Genomic DNA, 18,358 nt, shown 5'->3' with positions numbered 1-18,358 from the left:
ATTTAGGCTGTAAATGTGTAATGGAGTGTATTGGACATATTCATGATATTGAAGTTCCATTCATCAAAGCTTTTATGAAAGGTGTGAAATTTAAGTGGTTTTAGAGTTTTAAAAAAATGTTTAAAAAAATGTGTATATATATATATATATATATATATATATGCATATATATATATATATATATATATATATATATATATATATATATATATATATATATATATATATATATATATATATATGCACATATGCTGTTATACAATTTGTTAATGATGTCAGGGAATCCTAAACTCTCATTCCGTAAATAATTCATCATCGTCCTCCTCCTCCTCCTCTTCCTCCTCCTCGTCATCATCAGATCAGACTGTCATGCTGCATCCATGGTACGTGCACAGCCACACTCCTCTCATGGCAACACTGTACACAAGTAAGCCGAGTTCAACCACTTCTCACTGTAGGGGTAGGGTCGTCCTTTGTTAAACCGTTCAAGTGCACGTATCTCACCTACAATGGCAGCTGCCGCATCACGCGGCGTCTATTTGAAGGGTAAAGTCACCTACGGCGTATTGATGTTTGCAATAAATAATCTCAGGACAGGAAACTGTTAACAGGAGAATGGTTCATTCCTAATGTACGACGTGCAAAACTGAACGCGCCGCACCCCAACTATAACTCCAAAAATGAACCTAACTGCTGGTTGCATAAAGCCCGCCTCCCCGAGGGGTTTATTTGATGATAAGCCGTGATAGGCGGGTCATTGAACCCGAACAGGGAAAGCTATTGGCTGTGCATGATGCCAGTTTTCTTTGCATTTGCATAACCAGGTCGGGTTGCAGATGCAGGGGAGTGGGCTGGGTGGAGATAGTGCAAGTGAACTGAACTTCAGCGTCGGTGTAAGGCAACACTATATTCTTAAAATACACCTAACTTGAATCATGCGCTGTGATTTGTTTTTTGAGGGAAAAAAAGAATTTGTGCGTTTGGATAGATGATAGACAGGCTCCCATCCGCGAAAATGAAAGTTTTTTTCTTTATTAAAAATGATTCCAAAAGAAAACTTGGGACTGGTAAGTAGCTCCCTTTATCTGCCACTATTCTTTATTCTCTCTGTCTATATGGTGTTGATCAATAGGCCACATTCCTTGTGTCACCCGATGTAATTTCTCTACAAAATGCTTAACAGTTTTACAAATGTAATTAGTAATTATTTGGAGTCAATTAAAGTCAATTAAAGCGTTTTCATATATTTCGGTTATCAAATCCATACATCGTGGACTAAACCAGCTGTAGGCCTAATTTTTAATTCAGTAGGACAGTTTGTGACAATGTTTGGACAATAGAAGTCACTTTAATTAAATTATTTTATGTTATATAATTTTAGCCGTATAGACGCTATTTCCCAAGTGATGTGAATAGAACATAGCAATAATAATCTACACCCATTATGTTGATTATGTCTTGATTTATTACTGTTTCATTACACAGCCTTTGCCTGTTCCTCCACAGATTGTGTATGCTTATTTTTTTGCCGTTGGAAGGGTTGATATCTAAAAGCAGGTAAGCCACTGACTAACGCACATTGTGCCCGTTGCCAGTTCCACTGTGCGTGTGACAGCGGCTAACCTGGTTTTGGGAATACCTCTCATCTTTTGCCTCGTCCAAAAAAAAAAAAAAAAAAAAAAAAAATCAAGACCAGCCACAGCCGGACCAGACAGACACCTATCTACAAGAACATATCCTGTGCACATTGCTGGGACAGGCCTGCTCAACATGACTACCCTCCCAGTGGTCTCCATGTGTACTGTAGCCTACTTCCTCCTATGTTCACATACTGTACTTTATTTAGGGCCAGTAGCTTTTTGCATTGACTCCTATAGAGCCGACCTCTCTAATGCCACCTACTGTCAAGACTTTTGGTGAGTGTTTTCTTTCAGTTTCTGTTTCATCTGAGTGGTTCAGACAAGATAATCATCCTCATGAACACTAGTTTCCAATTTGAGGTCAGGGGCCCTCCGAGGGTTCTTGAAGAGGTTCCAGGGGGCCCTTCTTGCAAAATGAGCATTGCTATAATGACACTGAAGTTGGTTTTTAGAACAAAATGGATGTAGAGAATAATATAGTTGTATTTCCACCCCTTTACACTAAATCAATCTTTACACGAAATCCAAATCAGTCCGTTATAATATGTATCTCTATACAGTATGTATATACAATGTATGTTTGTAAAAAAAAAGTATCCCTTAAATGAGAAGTAAAGTTTTTACTCTAATGAATTGCGGCATCACGTATCTTACTTTCTGTTTCATGTAATGCGCTGGGAGGATGTTTTATTCCCTTTGGTGCATGATGATTCATTGTGACACAGAGGAATAGATAAGTGCAGTATGTCAGACTCATTAACTTGTGGCCCATTCATCATCACATTGTGGACGTGCAGATGCTCACTCTCATCCACATGAAGGAGGTTCGTTCCCAGACACCCGACTGCCTGCTGTTGTATGTCAGTATCAGAAAGTGTTCAGGCAATTTTACATTCATCTGAATTTTCCAAAGTAGATTTGGATTGGGTTCATGAAGTGCCATTGTATGAGCAAAAATAATTCCCTCAGCATGGTGTCCTGGAACATCAGCATAATCTGTTAATGTGCTGTTTATGAGATTGGAGTGTTAGGTTTAGGTATGTAGTGGGTGAGATTAGATACATTTCACTATGCATGTGGGATATCTTAAAAAAAACATGGTTTAAAACTACCTAGTAATCTGTAAATAAAACCTCTAATCTGAAGGGTTTTCTTCATTTTTTTCCCCCACATCACTGGGCATTACATGGCATTGAATATTCCATGAGGTTCAATGTGAATGTAGCAGCTGGTGGGAATTTCAAAGGGACATTGAGTTCTGACTTTTAAGTGTTTGTGTATTACCTCTCAGGTCCGCAGGTAGGCGTCATTGTTGCACAGGGTTGTTGGCTTGTCCAGACAGTGCAAACTACACAAGGATTCGAGGAGCTTAACTAACCTCTGCCAAGACAGACAGCTCTAAATCTACTCACTATAATCCAATTCTACATAAGTAATTATAATATCTAAACTGTCCGTCTCATGCACTTAATTCTAAACACATGGTCAGAGGTTAACATTGTCATGAAGTATAAATGATTTGAAAAATCCCATGCTTTTTAGGGGGTGCGTCATTTCTTGATGTTCATTAACACACATAAGGAAGTGGACAGAAAATATGTGCTTCGCTCAGGATTTTACCTGGCAAGTGTCAGCAGATGAGAGTATTTATAGAAATCCACAGGGTTTCAGTCCAGGGTTAGCCAGAGCACTAGGGAAGCTCACGTCACTCAGTGTGTGACAGCCAGCATGTTTACTCTCCAGGGTAAACAAACAGGAAAGGGGTGGAGGACAAAAGTGTTGTGCAGAAGCCCATAGTTGTGCAATTGTGTGTTTATCCTATCATGCCAGAGGGGGTTCTTTTAATCACAGATGACAGAATATAAACTGTTTTGTTGATAGGACGAACACACACTGACCGAGAGTAGTCCATGATTTTCTGCAAACAGATGCAGATGTGGTGGTAATAAAAAGGATGTTATTCATTATACTGATAGAATGAACATACAAGGAACTTTCAACAACTAAACATATTTCTAGTCAGCCTCTGCAAATACAGGTCTGCAGTGCTCTTTTGCCTTTATGGTCACATGTCTTGTAGATATAATGTGTTACATCATCCATAACAGCAGCAGCTGTGATGCCAGAATGTTTGCCACGTTTCCCCGTGCACCCAAAGATGCACTTTGTGAACTTTCAATCAGCCACCTGTGAATACCGTCTTTAAAATGTCGAGAAATGATCGTGTGGCATCATAGGACCCATTGTACCACAAGCAATGTGGAGAGCATGCATATTTCAGTACCTATAATATATTCATAATGCATTTCACATAGGAGCTTCATGGAACTGTAATTTTTAGAAAGTGTACACTGGCATGTTAATTATTTACTGCAGGGCACCTTCACTTGTAGTTACTGTATCATTTAAAACAGGAGGATTATAGTTAAATGCAATTCCATAACACATGTATTAAAAATACAATGACTGCACAAAAGATTTTCTAAAACACAATGCACATTTTTATTATATTTAAATACATAGTAATAATTGCTCTAGGTAAAAGGTTCCTAAATTATTTTACATTTCATACAGATACTTTGAAGTGTTTACAGTAGCAAAACTGTAAATATATTTGTCTTATGTATATACAGTATGTATATCATGGTAATAATAACAAGAGTTACAAAGAAAGGGGTTAAATAAGAGGTGACGGTGACAGAACAGTGAACAAGTGTCCTGTGGCCCTGCGGTCCATTGTTTTATCTCCATGACGACTCTCGGGATGTCAGGACTGCAAGACACACAAAAATAAGTGGGGATGATGATCCCTTTGTTTGGAAAACACTTTTCAGCTAAGACACTGCAGGAGAGACCTGGGTCAATCAACACACACACATGCCTATAAGAAACACTAGCTGTTATTAGATTCATTCCTTTAGCCATAGAGGTTGTGCATTTTGGGACAGAATTTGATTCAAGCATGTTTTTATAACAAGCACTGAGATGTCTATACACTCCACAGCAAGGAGTGGTTGTGTAATCCCACAAAGAAAACACCACACTGCAGACAGTAAGGAGAGTGCACACTCAAACACACTTCACTTTGACCTGTCAGCATAATATAGAGACACATAATGAAATGTTAAGTGCTATGATACAGTAAATATTGGTTTAGGTGGTTTAGGTGGTCAATTGTGGATAAGACAACAGCTTTCCTTGTTCACTTGATGTTTGTTGTTAGGTCTTAGTTAAGTAAATTCATCCTAAATCTACAGTACACTGAGGTACAGTGCAAGTTATGACAGGTCAAATGTTAGGTGTGATGACAGCGAAAGAACCAGGTGCATCCATCCCAATGGAAGAAAAGAAAAATAAGGATATCTTAATAAACCACAGCCCTGTGGCAGTACTTTTGAAATGTATTTTCTCTTTTTAGTATGGAGCTTTACAAAGTAGGCTGGAGAAAGCTACAACCTCCTCAAATAAATTGCACTGACTTCAAGCAGAGCAAAAAGACAACAGAAAGATACATTTCTCTGTAGGCAAACGAGTGCCAGGGCTTTAAACAAGAAGAGAATGGGACAGTGCAAAACATTTTGCAGAGCCGTCCGTGAAAGGCTCTTGCTCTTTGGAAGTCAAGCATCACCAAAGTACAAGGCATTGTATAGATACACCCGCTTACATAAGAATAGTATCCATACATAAAAGGCAAACTGAAAGGACGTTGGTCTCATATCGTTCCATATCACAGTATAAAAACAGCACTACAATCAGAATGTCTGCTACAGTCATTCCCAGTGCGATCGATGTGTTACACGGTAATACAGTGAAAAAGCAGCTGTCGGTAGACGATTGTTGACTTGAGGGTGGGAAGGCCCCTCTGTATTACAGAGGAAGGGATTAAGAGCAAGTTCCCAGATGCATGAAAGTAAAACCAACACAGCTACTGTTAGTCCAGAAGCAAACAGTGAGGGAGGAGGAGGGCGGGGAGTAGAGAGAACATGAAAGGATAGACAGACCCGGAGAATTAAAGCGTACAGGATATGTCAGAAAACGGAAGAAGGAATATGAAACAGTAGATTTAATCAACTGTAAAAACAAACAAGTTAGGACGGGGAATCAGAAAAAGACCAAGGGTTAGGCGCAGGAGAGAAGTCTTTCTAGCTGTTAGAGGTAGAGCTCAGGGAAGCAGTTGAGAAGTAGCAGGGACCTCCACCATACAGATGCTTCCACTACCCAGCACCAAAAACAGCAGCTGGAGCCTTAAACCCGATCAAGCTGGGGTAGAAAAAAGTATGGGAGCAAGCGGCTCTGGGACCAGGGGACGGGCAGGGCAGGGCAGGAGAGGAGCAGAGCAGGATGGACTTGGGAAGCAGCAGGGTCTCACACATACACACCCTCAGGGTTGAGACTGGACACTAGAGGGTTTTGCAGGTTGCGTGGATGTCCCAGGAACTGTTTGGCAGTGGGGCGAGGCGGTGATTCCACTGGAGTTACACTGCGGCCTTATTGGCAGAGGAAAAAAAGATGTTTAGAGGGCAAGTCATCACTCATTAACAGCCTGGTAAACAATGTTGAGCATGAGCTTCGATATCTACTTTTGTTCGTGTCCTTACTTCCATTCCTGTATTCATCCTGCAGAAGATGTGCCAGCTCTAACTGCTCCAGTTGCTCCTGAAGCTCTGTGCGTGAGTGAGTGTGTGCTGGCAGGACACCTGTCTGTTGAATAAACTGCTGCAGGTTACACTGCCTCAGCTCCTTATTCAACTCCTCCAGCTCCTCCTGTTTGGCCTGAGACGGAAAGAACATTGATCAGTGAGGAAAACAAAGGACGTTTGAGAACTCTCATCAGTCACTGCTCACTCACTGAACAGTACCTTGTTTGCCTGTAAACAGTAGATATAATTCTGCACAGCAAGATTTTAATGTCAACTGCCATATTAAGACACCAAAAGGAGAATGTCTTCATGTTTTTATAGGACATGACTACTGTATCTTGCCTTGTAGTCACATTACTAATGTAAATGCCAAAAACTATCTTTTCGCCATAAGGGGGCAGCAGAGTGCTAGTCTAGTCTACAAGTCATGTCTCACAGCACTGGTGGACGCTATCATTCATCATTCATCCTCAGACTATTCAGCTACTGTGAATCATCACTGCAGTCCCACAGCTACCATCTCCAGTTTTCTGATTTCATCAGTTTCTGGCAGGCATACTTATAGATGGATACATAACTACACTCATTTGCTTGCTACATTTCAAAGATTTTTTTTAATTGAGGAGATGCCAGAGGAATAGATACTTATCAGCTCCAATTATTGAAACCGTAAAGTTTAGAGGTCCTCCATCGAGACAGTGGCATCACCTTTGCGCCCACTGATTAAACTTTTGATGCACACAAACAGGCCAGTCAATCAGTCTTAATCGACTATCCATTTGTGCTTAATCAATGTGTCTGCACACAGACACAGGAAGTAGCAACTGTTATGATATAGCCCCCAACCCCAGCGCCTGTGTGTCTGTGTGTGTGTGTGTGTGTAATTGATGTTGGACTGAGGCAGCCTGCTGAGGCAGTTCACACCTGCAGGTCTGCCTCCATTAGCCTAATGACAGGAACGCTGTTCTCATCACCACCAACACTTACTCCACTGGCAGCCTCAACCAATCAGCTGACCGATGACTGACACAGCCAAGCATACACCCCTTCCCAGTACAACATTGAGCTCTATTATGCTGTGTCATGTTGCTACTATTATCGTGCCATTTAAAGGAAATAAAACATCATGTTTCTGTCAGGCAATAACTGCCTGGGTGGCAAACTGTCTCTGTACTTACTTTAGGATTATAAATACCCACAATACTGTTGGGTACATGTTATGGCAAGGTGGTACATATAATACTGGTATGTATAAAAAAACAAAACACTAATACCCCCATTCTGTACTTTCTATATAATTGGCAGATTGCAGTGATTGTCCATGACACACAGTCACTCTGTCCCATCAACCAGGCACTAAATCTGCTGAGTTCACCCTCAGATTCAGACATCAGAGTCCCCCATGAGTATGACTGACTGAACAGCAAATGAGCTTATCATTATGCTTTAATAGGTTTTGCAACCAGTGTGCCATTACTTGGTAATGAGATACAATGGTCTTTGAGTCCTGATGGCCTTCACAAATGAAGACATCAAAACACTGGACTATAAATGATTTCAGTGTGCCTTATTTACTTGTGACAAAACATTCAAAACAACACCATCTACCATACTACTACTAAGAGAGGAACTTAATTTTCTGTAACTAGTCTGCATCAGCTCCATGAAGTAAATACCAAAGTCACTGGTTTCGTGTGCGTAATGAGGAAACTCGAGTTTCACTTCAAACTGGGTTAGGCTTTTATTGATACAGCCGTATCTATGACAACCACCAAAAGTAAACAAACGCCACCAAAAACCGTGATACGCTGAGGCTGAGATGATCCAAGAAAAAATGTCTTTTGTGCTACAAAACAATCCTCTTTAATCTCTTTTTCCATACACAGGGTACAAGAATATGTAGATAGTGTCATGTGATATAAACACCATTAGTAACCACGTGCTCAGAACATTCATACATAATAACACCTGCCAAACCAGTTCAGCTAAACTGTGAATAGTTCTTCAGACAATATATTTTCATAGAGGGTAGGATCCAAGTATACAGTATCAATGTCATCATAGTTTCTTGAATTATTATGCCAATTATTATAATTATGTCAAAATGCCACAACAAATCATGTTTTGTTTTTTTTATTGGTTTTCTCCTTTTCTTTTCATAAGTGTCTCTGCACTGATGTGTCTGCTGCAGTGCACAGGTAGGAGAGGGATATAGTATACAGTTTAGGTAGAAGAGGGTCTGTGCTACACCCTCAAATGACAACACATAGGCTGATGTGGATTTACAGCCCTTTCTCCAGAACTGTGACCTCTCTCCTTACCTGCAGCAGAGACTCTGCCTTCCCCAGAGCTTTGTCAGTCTCAGACAGTTGCTCCTCCGTCTCTGTCCCGTGCCTCTCCTGGCTCTGGAGCTCTGCCTTCACAGCATCGAGGGACTCCTCAGGCCCGTTAGCTTTCCCTTCCGCCTGGCTCTCCCGCTGGATCTCTTGCTCCAGCTGAGCGGAACGAACCGAGAACTCGTGGAGCCGCCTTCCACAATCGTCTAACTTGGCATGGAGCTCCCCCAGCTTCCTCCTCATTCCTCGCTCCCTCTCCACCTCTGCTTGAAGCTCCTCCTCCCAGTACTGCTCGTGGGCAAGCTCGGCTTGGTTCCTCCGCACTGCTTGTTCCAAAGCGTCCATCTCCTCTTGCAAGCGAGCTTCAGAGACTGGTGAAGGACAAGGAGATGGGTAGGGACGATCCCAGGCATGAGACTCCCTCTCTAGGGTTTCTAGCTGGGCCTCAATAGCCCTCATTCTCTCTTGCTGCTGAAGAACCTTCCTAAAGACCTCCTCTTTGGATGGGCCTATAGGGGGTGAGGGAGAGGGAGATGGCACATGAGGGGATACAGGGCTGGGAGAAGGGGAAGGGGAGGCTCTGTGCTCTGGGGAGTCCCGAGGAGACCTCTTAAACTGTTTGGCTTTGGTTCTGGGAGAGGTGGATGGCCCCAGGTTAAAGGTGAGAGATTTCTTAGGTTGGCTGCGTTTCGAAGCCTCTGGCTCAGGATGCTTGGGCAGTGGGGGAGGGGTTGGTCTGTCTTGTTTTGAGCCAGGTCCATCACTGCTACTAGGGCCAGTGCGGCGCAGAAAGAACTGAACTTCACTACCATGTTGGCCTAACTTAGCCAGAGACTCCAGAGGCTTCTCTGTGGCCAGCAGCTGCCTTTCAGTATCCCTAAGACGCTGGATCAGAACATAACGGCCTGTCTGACCTGGAGACAGAGAGAGAGACAGAATGAGTATAAAGAAATGGAACTATACACCAAAAAAAACCACAAACTACCTCGAATAAAATACCACAATATTAAGACTAAGAAGGTGCTAGACTGGTCTTTCTCAAAAAATGAATTACATAAATTAGTTGAGAATTATTGAGTTACTTGCAAAAGACCTTTTTTCTCCTTCAGTGTCATTAAAGCAGTGGATTTGACCCCTCCCACTGGTTCTATGCAAGTAATGCTAAGTGAACAAATGACATCAGACACATGATGATGATGCTGATACCTCTAAATCTCTGCCTCTGAGTATAGGAATAAAAGTCTGCTGTGTAAGACTCACACAACATGTAAGAAATGTTGAAATAAAATGAAGTTTCCACAAGGACCTTGAAATTAGGACAAACCCTCCCTAATGACTTGGCAGGCAGCTCACTCATGGAAGGAGGAGAGTGCTAAATCTGGAGTTATGTTGTTCAATGCTGCTGCAGCGTATGGCTTGAATAAAGCTGAAGGATACAGGCACAGAGAGCCGGCTCAATTCCAAAATGACCCCCTGACAATCTGGCAGAGCACTTCATTTAGGTCATTGGTGAATGAAAGGTGAGTGCAGAACTGGATTGCTGCAACCCTGGTGTGAACAAGCACTCTTGTTTTGTCTGCATCAAATTCTAATTGAAGAGCTATTATCTAATCACTAAAGGTCTTAAGATAAACTATCAAGCTGAGACAAACAATGTGCAAAATAACAGCTTGAAAAGCCGGAATCACAAAATGATGACACAATGATTTCAGAGCTTGATGTACTCACCAATTGCCTGGGCCAGAGCAATGACAACATCCTGGCATGATGTCTCCTCTGATAAGCCGCATACCACCCGCACCACTCCGTCCACCCACACTTTGAGCTCCATCTGGGACCAGGCAGGGCAGAGTGAAGGGTAAGATGGTCCTCAAAACAGATTCACTTCAGCTTGGCTTTACTCAGCTCAACGCTGCATGGCACTGACTCTGTAAGAGATGAACAGCAGACAGAGACAAGTTAGAGGTGTGTTGACATGATAGATGATAAATCTACAAATTCAATGTCCTAGTTATAGGAATAGACTTTTGTTGATAAAGAAATAAAGGCTAAGGGGGTAACATACAGTGTGAAAACAATCAGCATGCAAAACACAATGCCAAATTTTCTGTCTTCATTGAGTAGTAGATGATGATGTAATCCTACCCCAACATATGACAACAAGCTGTTGTTAACCTAAACAGAACACACTGAAAGCTGTCATATAGACGGCACCCTCACTTGTTAGTCATTTTGTTGAAATACCAGTTTCTACACCAAACAGTATTGACGTCAAAACTGTGCTATGCTTAGCGAAAGCATCATTGCCATCACTGAATTGTAAATTTCCAGCAGACCAGCAGTGGAGGAGTAGAGCAGTGTAACACTTTGTTAAGTTCCTAGTGTTAGTTAAGAGTTCTGGCAGTATCTTGTGGACCTGGGAGCATAAATGCCAATCTGTAACCCAATTAAACGCTCTGCTGCCCTCCTTCAAAGCCGTTATGATAGCTTACTGCCGAGGGGAACGGACAGGGAAAGGGGAGCAACTCAAGTGTGTCTATGTTTGGGAGAGGGTGTTTGTGCAGGTAGAAATACATAGAAACATGGCAGGGGAGATGGAATAAGTGTACGCTGTGTCCCTCAGTTTGATCTCACTCAGCAGGACCAGAACTGGGTCTCATCAGACTTCAGAGAGCAGTTCAGCAGGTAGCCGAACACACGTCTGAGCAGCAGGTTTAACCTAAATGAATATCATTACAGTGAGTCCTCCCTCGGTGTGCCTGTACTTTTACAGCTAAGCTTCAAAACAAGGTAATAAAATACTGCAGTGCTCATAAAAAGTGAAAACGCCTCAGGCAGCGGTGGGATTATCTATAGAACTTGGCACAGTAAATGAATCTTTGTAGCCTAGGTGGGTAAAGACAACTCTTCACCCACAGTCAGACAGATGGTGTTCTCTTTCTGTCTGTCTCTCTGGTTCTCAATGGGAGGTGTTTTAATACTGAGCCCCACCATTATCTTGCCTCTCATTCAGTGCCTGGCTGTGCTCCACTGGCTGCCTATAGGGAGCTGCTTTGGAGGAATGCACTGACTTCATCTGCCAGCCGGAAGAATTCCTGCCTTTATTAACAAAGCCCTCACCCCGCCCACCCGCCTTCTCCTTTGCTGCTGACCTAGCTGCCCTGCGCCACCATTACTTCTCCGGTGTTTAGACGCCAAACACAAACTCTGCTGGGGAGCAAAAGCCTATCTGATGTGGCAACAACATCACACAAGACCAGCTCACAACATGACACCACATACAGAGGGAATGACGGCACAGCTGAATGATTGAACAGAATGAGATCATAGGAAACAAGCGGGAGATAGAGATGGATGACCACATATGCTAGAAATTCTTTGGAGAGATCCGAGCCAGGTGATTTCATCTGGAAAGAAACTTGATATGAAAAGGGAGTGCTTATCATAATCAAACACCAGATATTTCAACACAGTGGAGATGTCAATATTTTTCTTTGAGAGGGCACAGAGTGCTGTGTTGCAATACATAATTAAGCCTGACTGGTTGAGTCACAGAGCGAGTAGACAATCATTTACTTTAGCTGTGAGGCTTTTTTTTTTTAAAACATGCAGAGGTGAACAGGAAGAAATCTTCCAAGTATTATGCGGTGGAATGCTACCATACAGGCCATGTCAGAGAAAAGCACCTAGCCTGAGCCACACTTTTCTCTATGTAAAAGCATCTTCATGTCTTGGAATGAGCTTTAAAAAAAAAAAAAACTGTTTACAAAGCTTAAATAAGAGTTTGAACTTTTGACATGTATGTCAAATAAATGCCTGCATGTATAGGGAAATTAGGTCTTACCTAACTGGATTTGCCACAATTTAAATGCAAACAGTCTTGCAGAGAGTACCTAACCTAAAGGTTTTTATATCCGTCCAAGATTTCTATGTACCGTAACAATCACATTAAATGAGAACACAAACACACACACACATACACACACACACATCTCCCAGCTAAGAATCTCACTCTCCCATGATGCTTAGTTTTTGTCCCTCCTGGCTGCTGAAATGTGATAATCTGCACTAACAGGAAACAAACAGGCCTGTGAGTCTCAGGTTGCTGTCTGTTCTCTCTGTCACAGGCACGACAGCACTGAGAACCAGACATCCGCCTGACCCAGCTCCTTTTAACAGCACAGCTCTGGAGTCCTGTGTCAGTTCTCACCGAGATACAGATGGAGGAGAGGCACGTTTACACTGTTTGTGAAATGTAGTCTCAGAATCATTAACAACACAGACAGGTACTGAAATAATGTTCAAAATACCGCAGAAGCTCAACAGTTTGTCGATTGACCCGTTTACTGTCCACAACATAGGGAACAATAAGCTGACGGCAGAATGTTTGGTTTCAGAGTCAACATGCAAATGCTGCGAACAAACACTGGCTGCAGATTGCTTTGCACATGTTCAGATTCAGCGCCCCTCACTACACACACACACACACATTCACACACATTCTAACCCAAGTAACCAAAACTCATAATCCCCATGACAACACTTCACACTTCTGAACTCCACTCCTTAACCTCAGGTCAACCCCCCCCCCCCCCCCCCCCCCTTCAAAAAAGAGGAAAAACAAAACCCCATCCCAACTCCCACTTCTACTTTCACTCCAGCCCCACCTACCCAAACACAGGACACAGTTTGAGTTAAAACTGACAGAGCTCTGGTCTGTCACATGTTTTCTCAGAGGAGGAAATCAAGAAAATGTACAATCAATCAAGCAATCCGAAATCCGTCTGCCACTCCGAGCTCAGACACCCGCACATCCACAAAAGAAAAAAACTACTTGAGGAGCTTGTCTGTTGAATAGAATAAAGAAAAAAAAAACAGACTAGTCATACTGTATGATGAAAGGGAAAGAAAGAGAGACAGCGAGGAAGACATACTGTGAGCAAATAAGAAAGGGGGAGAATAAATATGAAAAAAAAAATGCTGACAGATAGACAGATAAAGCGAGAGAAAAGAGTGGTAGAGAAAAGAGCAGTGATTGGAGCCATGTGCCGTTCCTTCTCTCCTCTCTCATCATCTCTCACCCATCCAGCTAACCCGCTTTGCGTCTTTCATCACCCTGTCTGTGCCTCTGTCTGTCTCTCTTCAATAACAGCCTCCTGGCTCCTCTGCGAATTCAACTCAAGGCAGAAGTGGTTAGCATCACAGCCCTGCAGACACACTGGGCATGATTCGTCTCGTCTGTGTGCCACTCTGTGTGAGCAACAGTGTCAGGCTGTGAATTGATGAGCCTTTTCAGACAAGCTGGGCAAAGAGAATCTTCTAATATGCCAAAACTATGGCTGATAACTTGAAATAAATGACAGCACATGGTGATTGAGAATGAAACGTTTGGACCGGGTTTTCTTATTGGGTGTCTACTTTGTGATATGATTTAATTTCTTTAAAATTAAAAAAATAAACACCTTACATCTGGCTGACCCGGTGAAGAATCTGGTGTGAGATGTGGGACACACCCACTCTCCACTCATTTTTGTTTTTTTCTTACAGGAGAATCCAAAAAATGCACACAGCACATGAACAGACACTTATGAACGAAAAAAACAACACATACACACACACACACAAATGCACACGATCTGTACAGACACACCCTTAACGCTCAATTTCCTTAGAAAAAGTTTGAAAAATTTCTGTTAGTCATGAGCGGTATTGAGAAACATGGAAAAGAAGAAGGCTCATCAGAAAAATGTCAAGCAAGGTTATTAATGTACTGTAGCTTTCCAACACCTGAGCCCTGAGGCTACATGAAGAGTATGCTTACTGGGTGTGTGTGTGTGTGTGTGTGCAAGACATACAGAGCACTGTGCTGTGCTAGTGCAATGGTCAAGGGTGCGGTATGCATGTGTTCATGTACGAGCTTGCATGTGTGTGTGTGTGTGTGTTTGCCAGCAGACATGCTATTTAGGCCTATCTTCATAAGAGGTTGCTTCAGCTCCAGAGTGATTACTGTGTTATCTCTGCAGCAACAGAATCCCAAGAAACAATGGCAGGAGTAAAGGGCACAATGTCACACACACACACACACGCAAGATCTGAACTACAGATGGATACACGTACACACAAAAAAAAAACCCAACAAATACAACAAGTGTAGACAATTAGACTATTTGTCAAAATCCCTATCAGTATCAGTAGTGAAAAGAAGACCCTGGCCCAGGCTGGTTAAAGTGTACGTAATAAGTTAGACATTGCTGTTAGAGGACAATGAACAGTGCCCGGGGAAGCTCTACCCTCTGTGCCACTCTGCTCCAGGTTGGCAGAGACAGACATACACTCAAAGAGCCAGTAACACGCTGGCACCGAGCAGCCTGGTCTCATCTGTACTGCAGAGACACTATTGTTGTTATGGTTCCACACTCAGCAGACAGTGTTGCCTCTTTTGTGGCCTCTGGCATCGATGGGTCGTCTGCAGCGCCACGCCAGCTTTTACTGCCATTCTGCCGTGTCCACATGTTACCACTGATAAAACTCATAAAAAGAAAAACACATACTTGCTTTTGTCCTCCCCTCATCTACTGTTTTGCATTCTTTATTCCTCCCCACTGCTTCTTTGTCATCCAGTGTTTCAGTCTACCAAGTGAACACAATTTATTAGCTCAAAGACCGATGGGACCAAAAACACACAGCGAAAGTCCACAACACGCCTGTAGTTGAGAACGGCACGATAATTATTCATAATGGTAGAACATGACCCTTTTGCTTCTGCAATTAGAACCGGTTCTCTGTGGAAATGTTGAGATGAATCACACGGTTATTCTCAGTCACTTCTTCACACAGCGAGAAACATTTCGGTTATAACACACATACACACACACACACACACACACAAACTGCAAACACACTGTACCTCTTTCAAGACAATCTGCAGGAGTTTCAGGCTTTCATAATTTCAAAGCACATACAAACACATTATCTGTTTTGGGCTCTAGCCTTGCCTATGTTAAATTTGGACAGAAGTATCCATGTGGTGCTGGAAGCAACCAACTGGGTCAATAAACCATCAGCATTATTATTAGTAACCATGAGGAAGCTTTTTTTGGTCACAGCCCAGGGCTTTGGAAATCATCCCTACACGGCACTTTAATGAACATGGCTTTTTAGAATTGTCATTTTTTTTACTTTTATATCTCTCATTCTCTTTTTCTTCATCCGTACTGTTTTTCCAGTATCTTAGTATTTATCTACCTTGTGTTTTTTAAAATAAATTCTCTAGTATTTTTACAAAGTACTGCTTGATTTGCTAACATCTCATTTTAAAGCATCTTTTCAAAAGTAAAAGTTGCTTCCAGGATTGAACTGTAATCCCTGCACAAAACATCTGTGCAAGCTAGGACCAATTTAATCCTCTGGCACATTCAGAAGATATTTGGGGAGAAGCTTTATATAATAACACTGACAGGTTTAGCCTAGCCTTATGTCACAATCAACTCAACTGTATCAACTATTGTATCTCTGACAGTAAGATCTTGTTCCAGACCCGTCATGAAAAGAGCAACACTTTTTTTTTACTTTACTTTTTTTAAACCACCAAAGTTATTATCAGCAGGGCTTCAGTGCCTGCGGTCAGAGAGCAGGGAGTGGTTCGCTGGGCACGTGAGGAAACTAGATCCAACATCTGAGGGCTTCTATGAGCCAATATTACAGCTTAATAACTTTCCAACGCTGACACACCTCTCACACAGGAGATAATTTGCTTTTATAGTATGTGACAAGGCAGTAAAATGGTGGAAAAATAATAGAGTCGCAGCTGGATGGATTGATGTGTCTGGGAGGTGTTACCAAAACATCAAACTGCGGGATGTTCACTGTGGTACATGCACGATTTCTATAGCTGTGCTTTTGAAAAGAAAACTGGGTCATATGTGTTTTTGTTTGTGCCTCTTAAGATAACATTTCATTTGTACGCAGGCATTAGTGTATACATGTGTAAAATTGTGTATTCTATTATGACACCGACTGTGTGTTTGCTTGCATGAGAACAATGTTTCTTCTTCCTCACAGTGGAGGGCCTGGCTCTCCAGACACTGCTCATTAATTAGAATGAACAGTTGCCTGGTTCCTTGCTAACGGAGCTTGACTGAAGCTCCAACACACCTGATGAATAATGCATTTTTTTTTTTTTACAGCACATTAATTCGGAAAATATTTCTCAGAACGAAATCCAAATGTTTGTGACCTACTAACTCTTTGAAAATGTCCCCTGTCTGCCTGTGTCTCTCCTCTATTGACATGCTAATGACTCAGTGCGAAAGAATCAGAAACAGCACTAATAAGCTTTGGTCGTCATACTTGCGCATAGCGATCTGTCGCTGCAGCCTTCTCCATTATAATGATTGGCTTGTCCAAGTGTGAAATCTCAATGAGAGTGGATCAGTGGTTCATTAAAATAGGGGACACCTTTGCCTCCGAATCAAGGGCAAATATTGCGAGCAGTATGTAGTATTTACAAAAGGACACTCGTTTTTGTAACAAGCTCAAATCCCAGATCAGCTGGACAAAGGTGCTTATTCAACTCTTAACTGCTAGATCGAATGTAAAGTCACTAAAGGTACTGTAGAAATAAATAAAGCTATGTAATCACAATGCATGTAATTGATGATTGAGTAGGGTTTGAAGGTTGGGGTCGATTGCTCCGTTTGATCTGAAGGAGGCCTCGACATGGCCGTTGAGAGTCTGGCCATCACCTGTGGCTGTCAGTACCACTACAGTCACACTGTGTAAAACAGCACTTTAGTGTGAAATCCTAGTCATCATGAATCACCAGCAGCACTCACAGACAACCTAGCCTGCACCACAAGAGAGGAAAAGGGAAGAAGGTGTTTGAGAGAGGATGTTTATTTCATTTTAATTCTCCAAAACTTTTAGAATGTACTGTTTTTATTGCTCTACCTTGAAAATATAAAGCAACCCTGACACACTTTTGGAATAAGGTGCACTCCCAAGAGCATGTGGCTATGATAGTTTACACAGCCCTAGCCACAATCAAACACTACTACATTATCCATGTAACCGAGACAAAGACTTACTCATACCTGGTTTGGCAGTAGTCATTCATTTGTTCGCTTCAACCCCCCGGAAACCGAGCAGAGGCGAGTACATTAGAGACGAGGAATTTGTTTGCGCTGACTCATGGATCCGCCCACAGAGCCAGCAGCTAATGGTGAGAATGATAATGCAGGATTGCACATAGTCTGTGGAAGGCCGGGCAAAGCTGGCCTCCACAGAGAGCTCGGCTCAGGATGAGTGGTTTGGCTGCCTGCAGGCTGAGCCCTGCGAGCACAGGAGTTTGTATTGTTGGGTGAGCCAGGGAAGAAGGCTCTCAGACTGCTGATGGGCACCCATGTGTAATTATATACTCCCGACCTGACTCAGCAATGCTTGTCAGGGAAGGAGGACACTGCTCTGTTCCCAGCCAAACTCATACACACTAGATAATGCATACTGCACGATTTGGGCAGTGAGTACACGCACTCATACATACATGCATACATACATACATAGACATAGAGACAGATGCAGTTATCACACAACCAAAATAATATGTTGCATGGCTGAAGCATAGACGCAGACAGACTGGCTCACACTAAATGCTTAATGCTTAATTTGGAACTAAAGCAACTGTAAAAGTAAACCCACTACTTTAAAGGATGCAATTTACATAGTGCACAAGTAGAAATTAGTA

At 42.3% G+C, this 18,358-nt stretch overlaps 2 protein-coding genes across 4 annotated transcripts in view; both read right to left on the bottom strand.

Moving 5' to 3' along the window:
- The window catches only part of phrf1 (PHD and ring finger domains 1), a 30,774-nt gene extending 30,178 nt beyond the window's left edge, over positions 1–596 (bottom strand). The window contains exon 1 of the mRNA XM_044356118.1: positions 505–596. The gene's annotated coding sequence lies outside the window, so the exon portion shown is untranslated. The remainder of the gene's footprint in view (positions 1–504) is intronic.
- Positions 597–4,118: 3,522 nt separating this feature from the next.
- rassf7a (Ras association domain family member 7a) overlaps positions 4,119–18,358 on the bottom strand; it is a 35,551-nt gene continuing 21,311 nt past the window's right edge. For all 3 annotated transcript variants that reach the window (XM_044356798.1, XM_044356801.1, XM_044356799.1), the window contains 5 exons: positions 10,345–10,544; positions 8,602–9,530; positions 6,239–6,413; positions 6,020–6,127; positions 4,119–4,413 (listed from right to left, as the gene is read on the bottom strand). In XM_044356798.1, the coding sequence (XP_044212733.1) occupies positions 4,382–4,413; positions 6,020–6,127; positions 6,239–6,413; positions 8,602–9,530; positions 10,345–10,447 (1,347 nt within the window). In that variant the 5' untranslated portion in view covers positions 10,448–10,544 and the 3' untranslated portion in view covers positions 4,119–4,381. The remainder of the gene's footprint in view (positions 4,414–6,019; positions 6,128–6,238; positions 6,414–8,601; positions 9,531–10,344; positions 10,545–18,358) is intronic.

Source organism: Thunnus albacares, chromosome 7 (assembly GCF_914725855.1).
Source record: "Thunnus albacares chromosome 7, fThuAlb1.1, whole genome shotgun sequence".
Taxonomy (NCBI): Eukaryota; Metazoa; Chordata; class Actinopteri; order Scombriformes; family Scombridae; genus Thunnus; species Thunnus albacares.
Note: the sequence above shows the minus strand (reverse complement) of the source record. Positions and strands in the feature narration are given on the sequence as shown.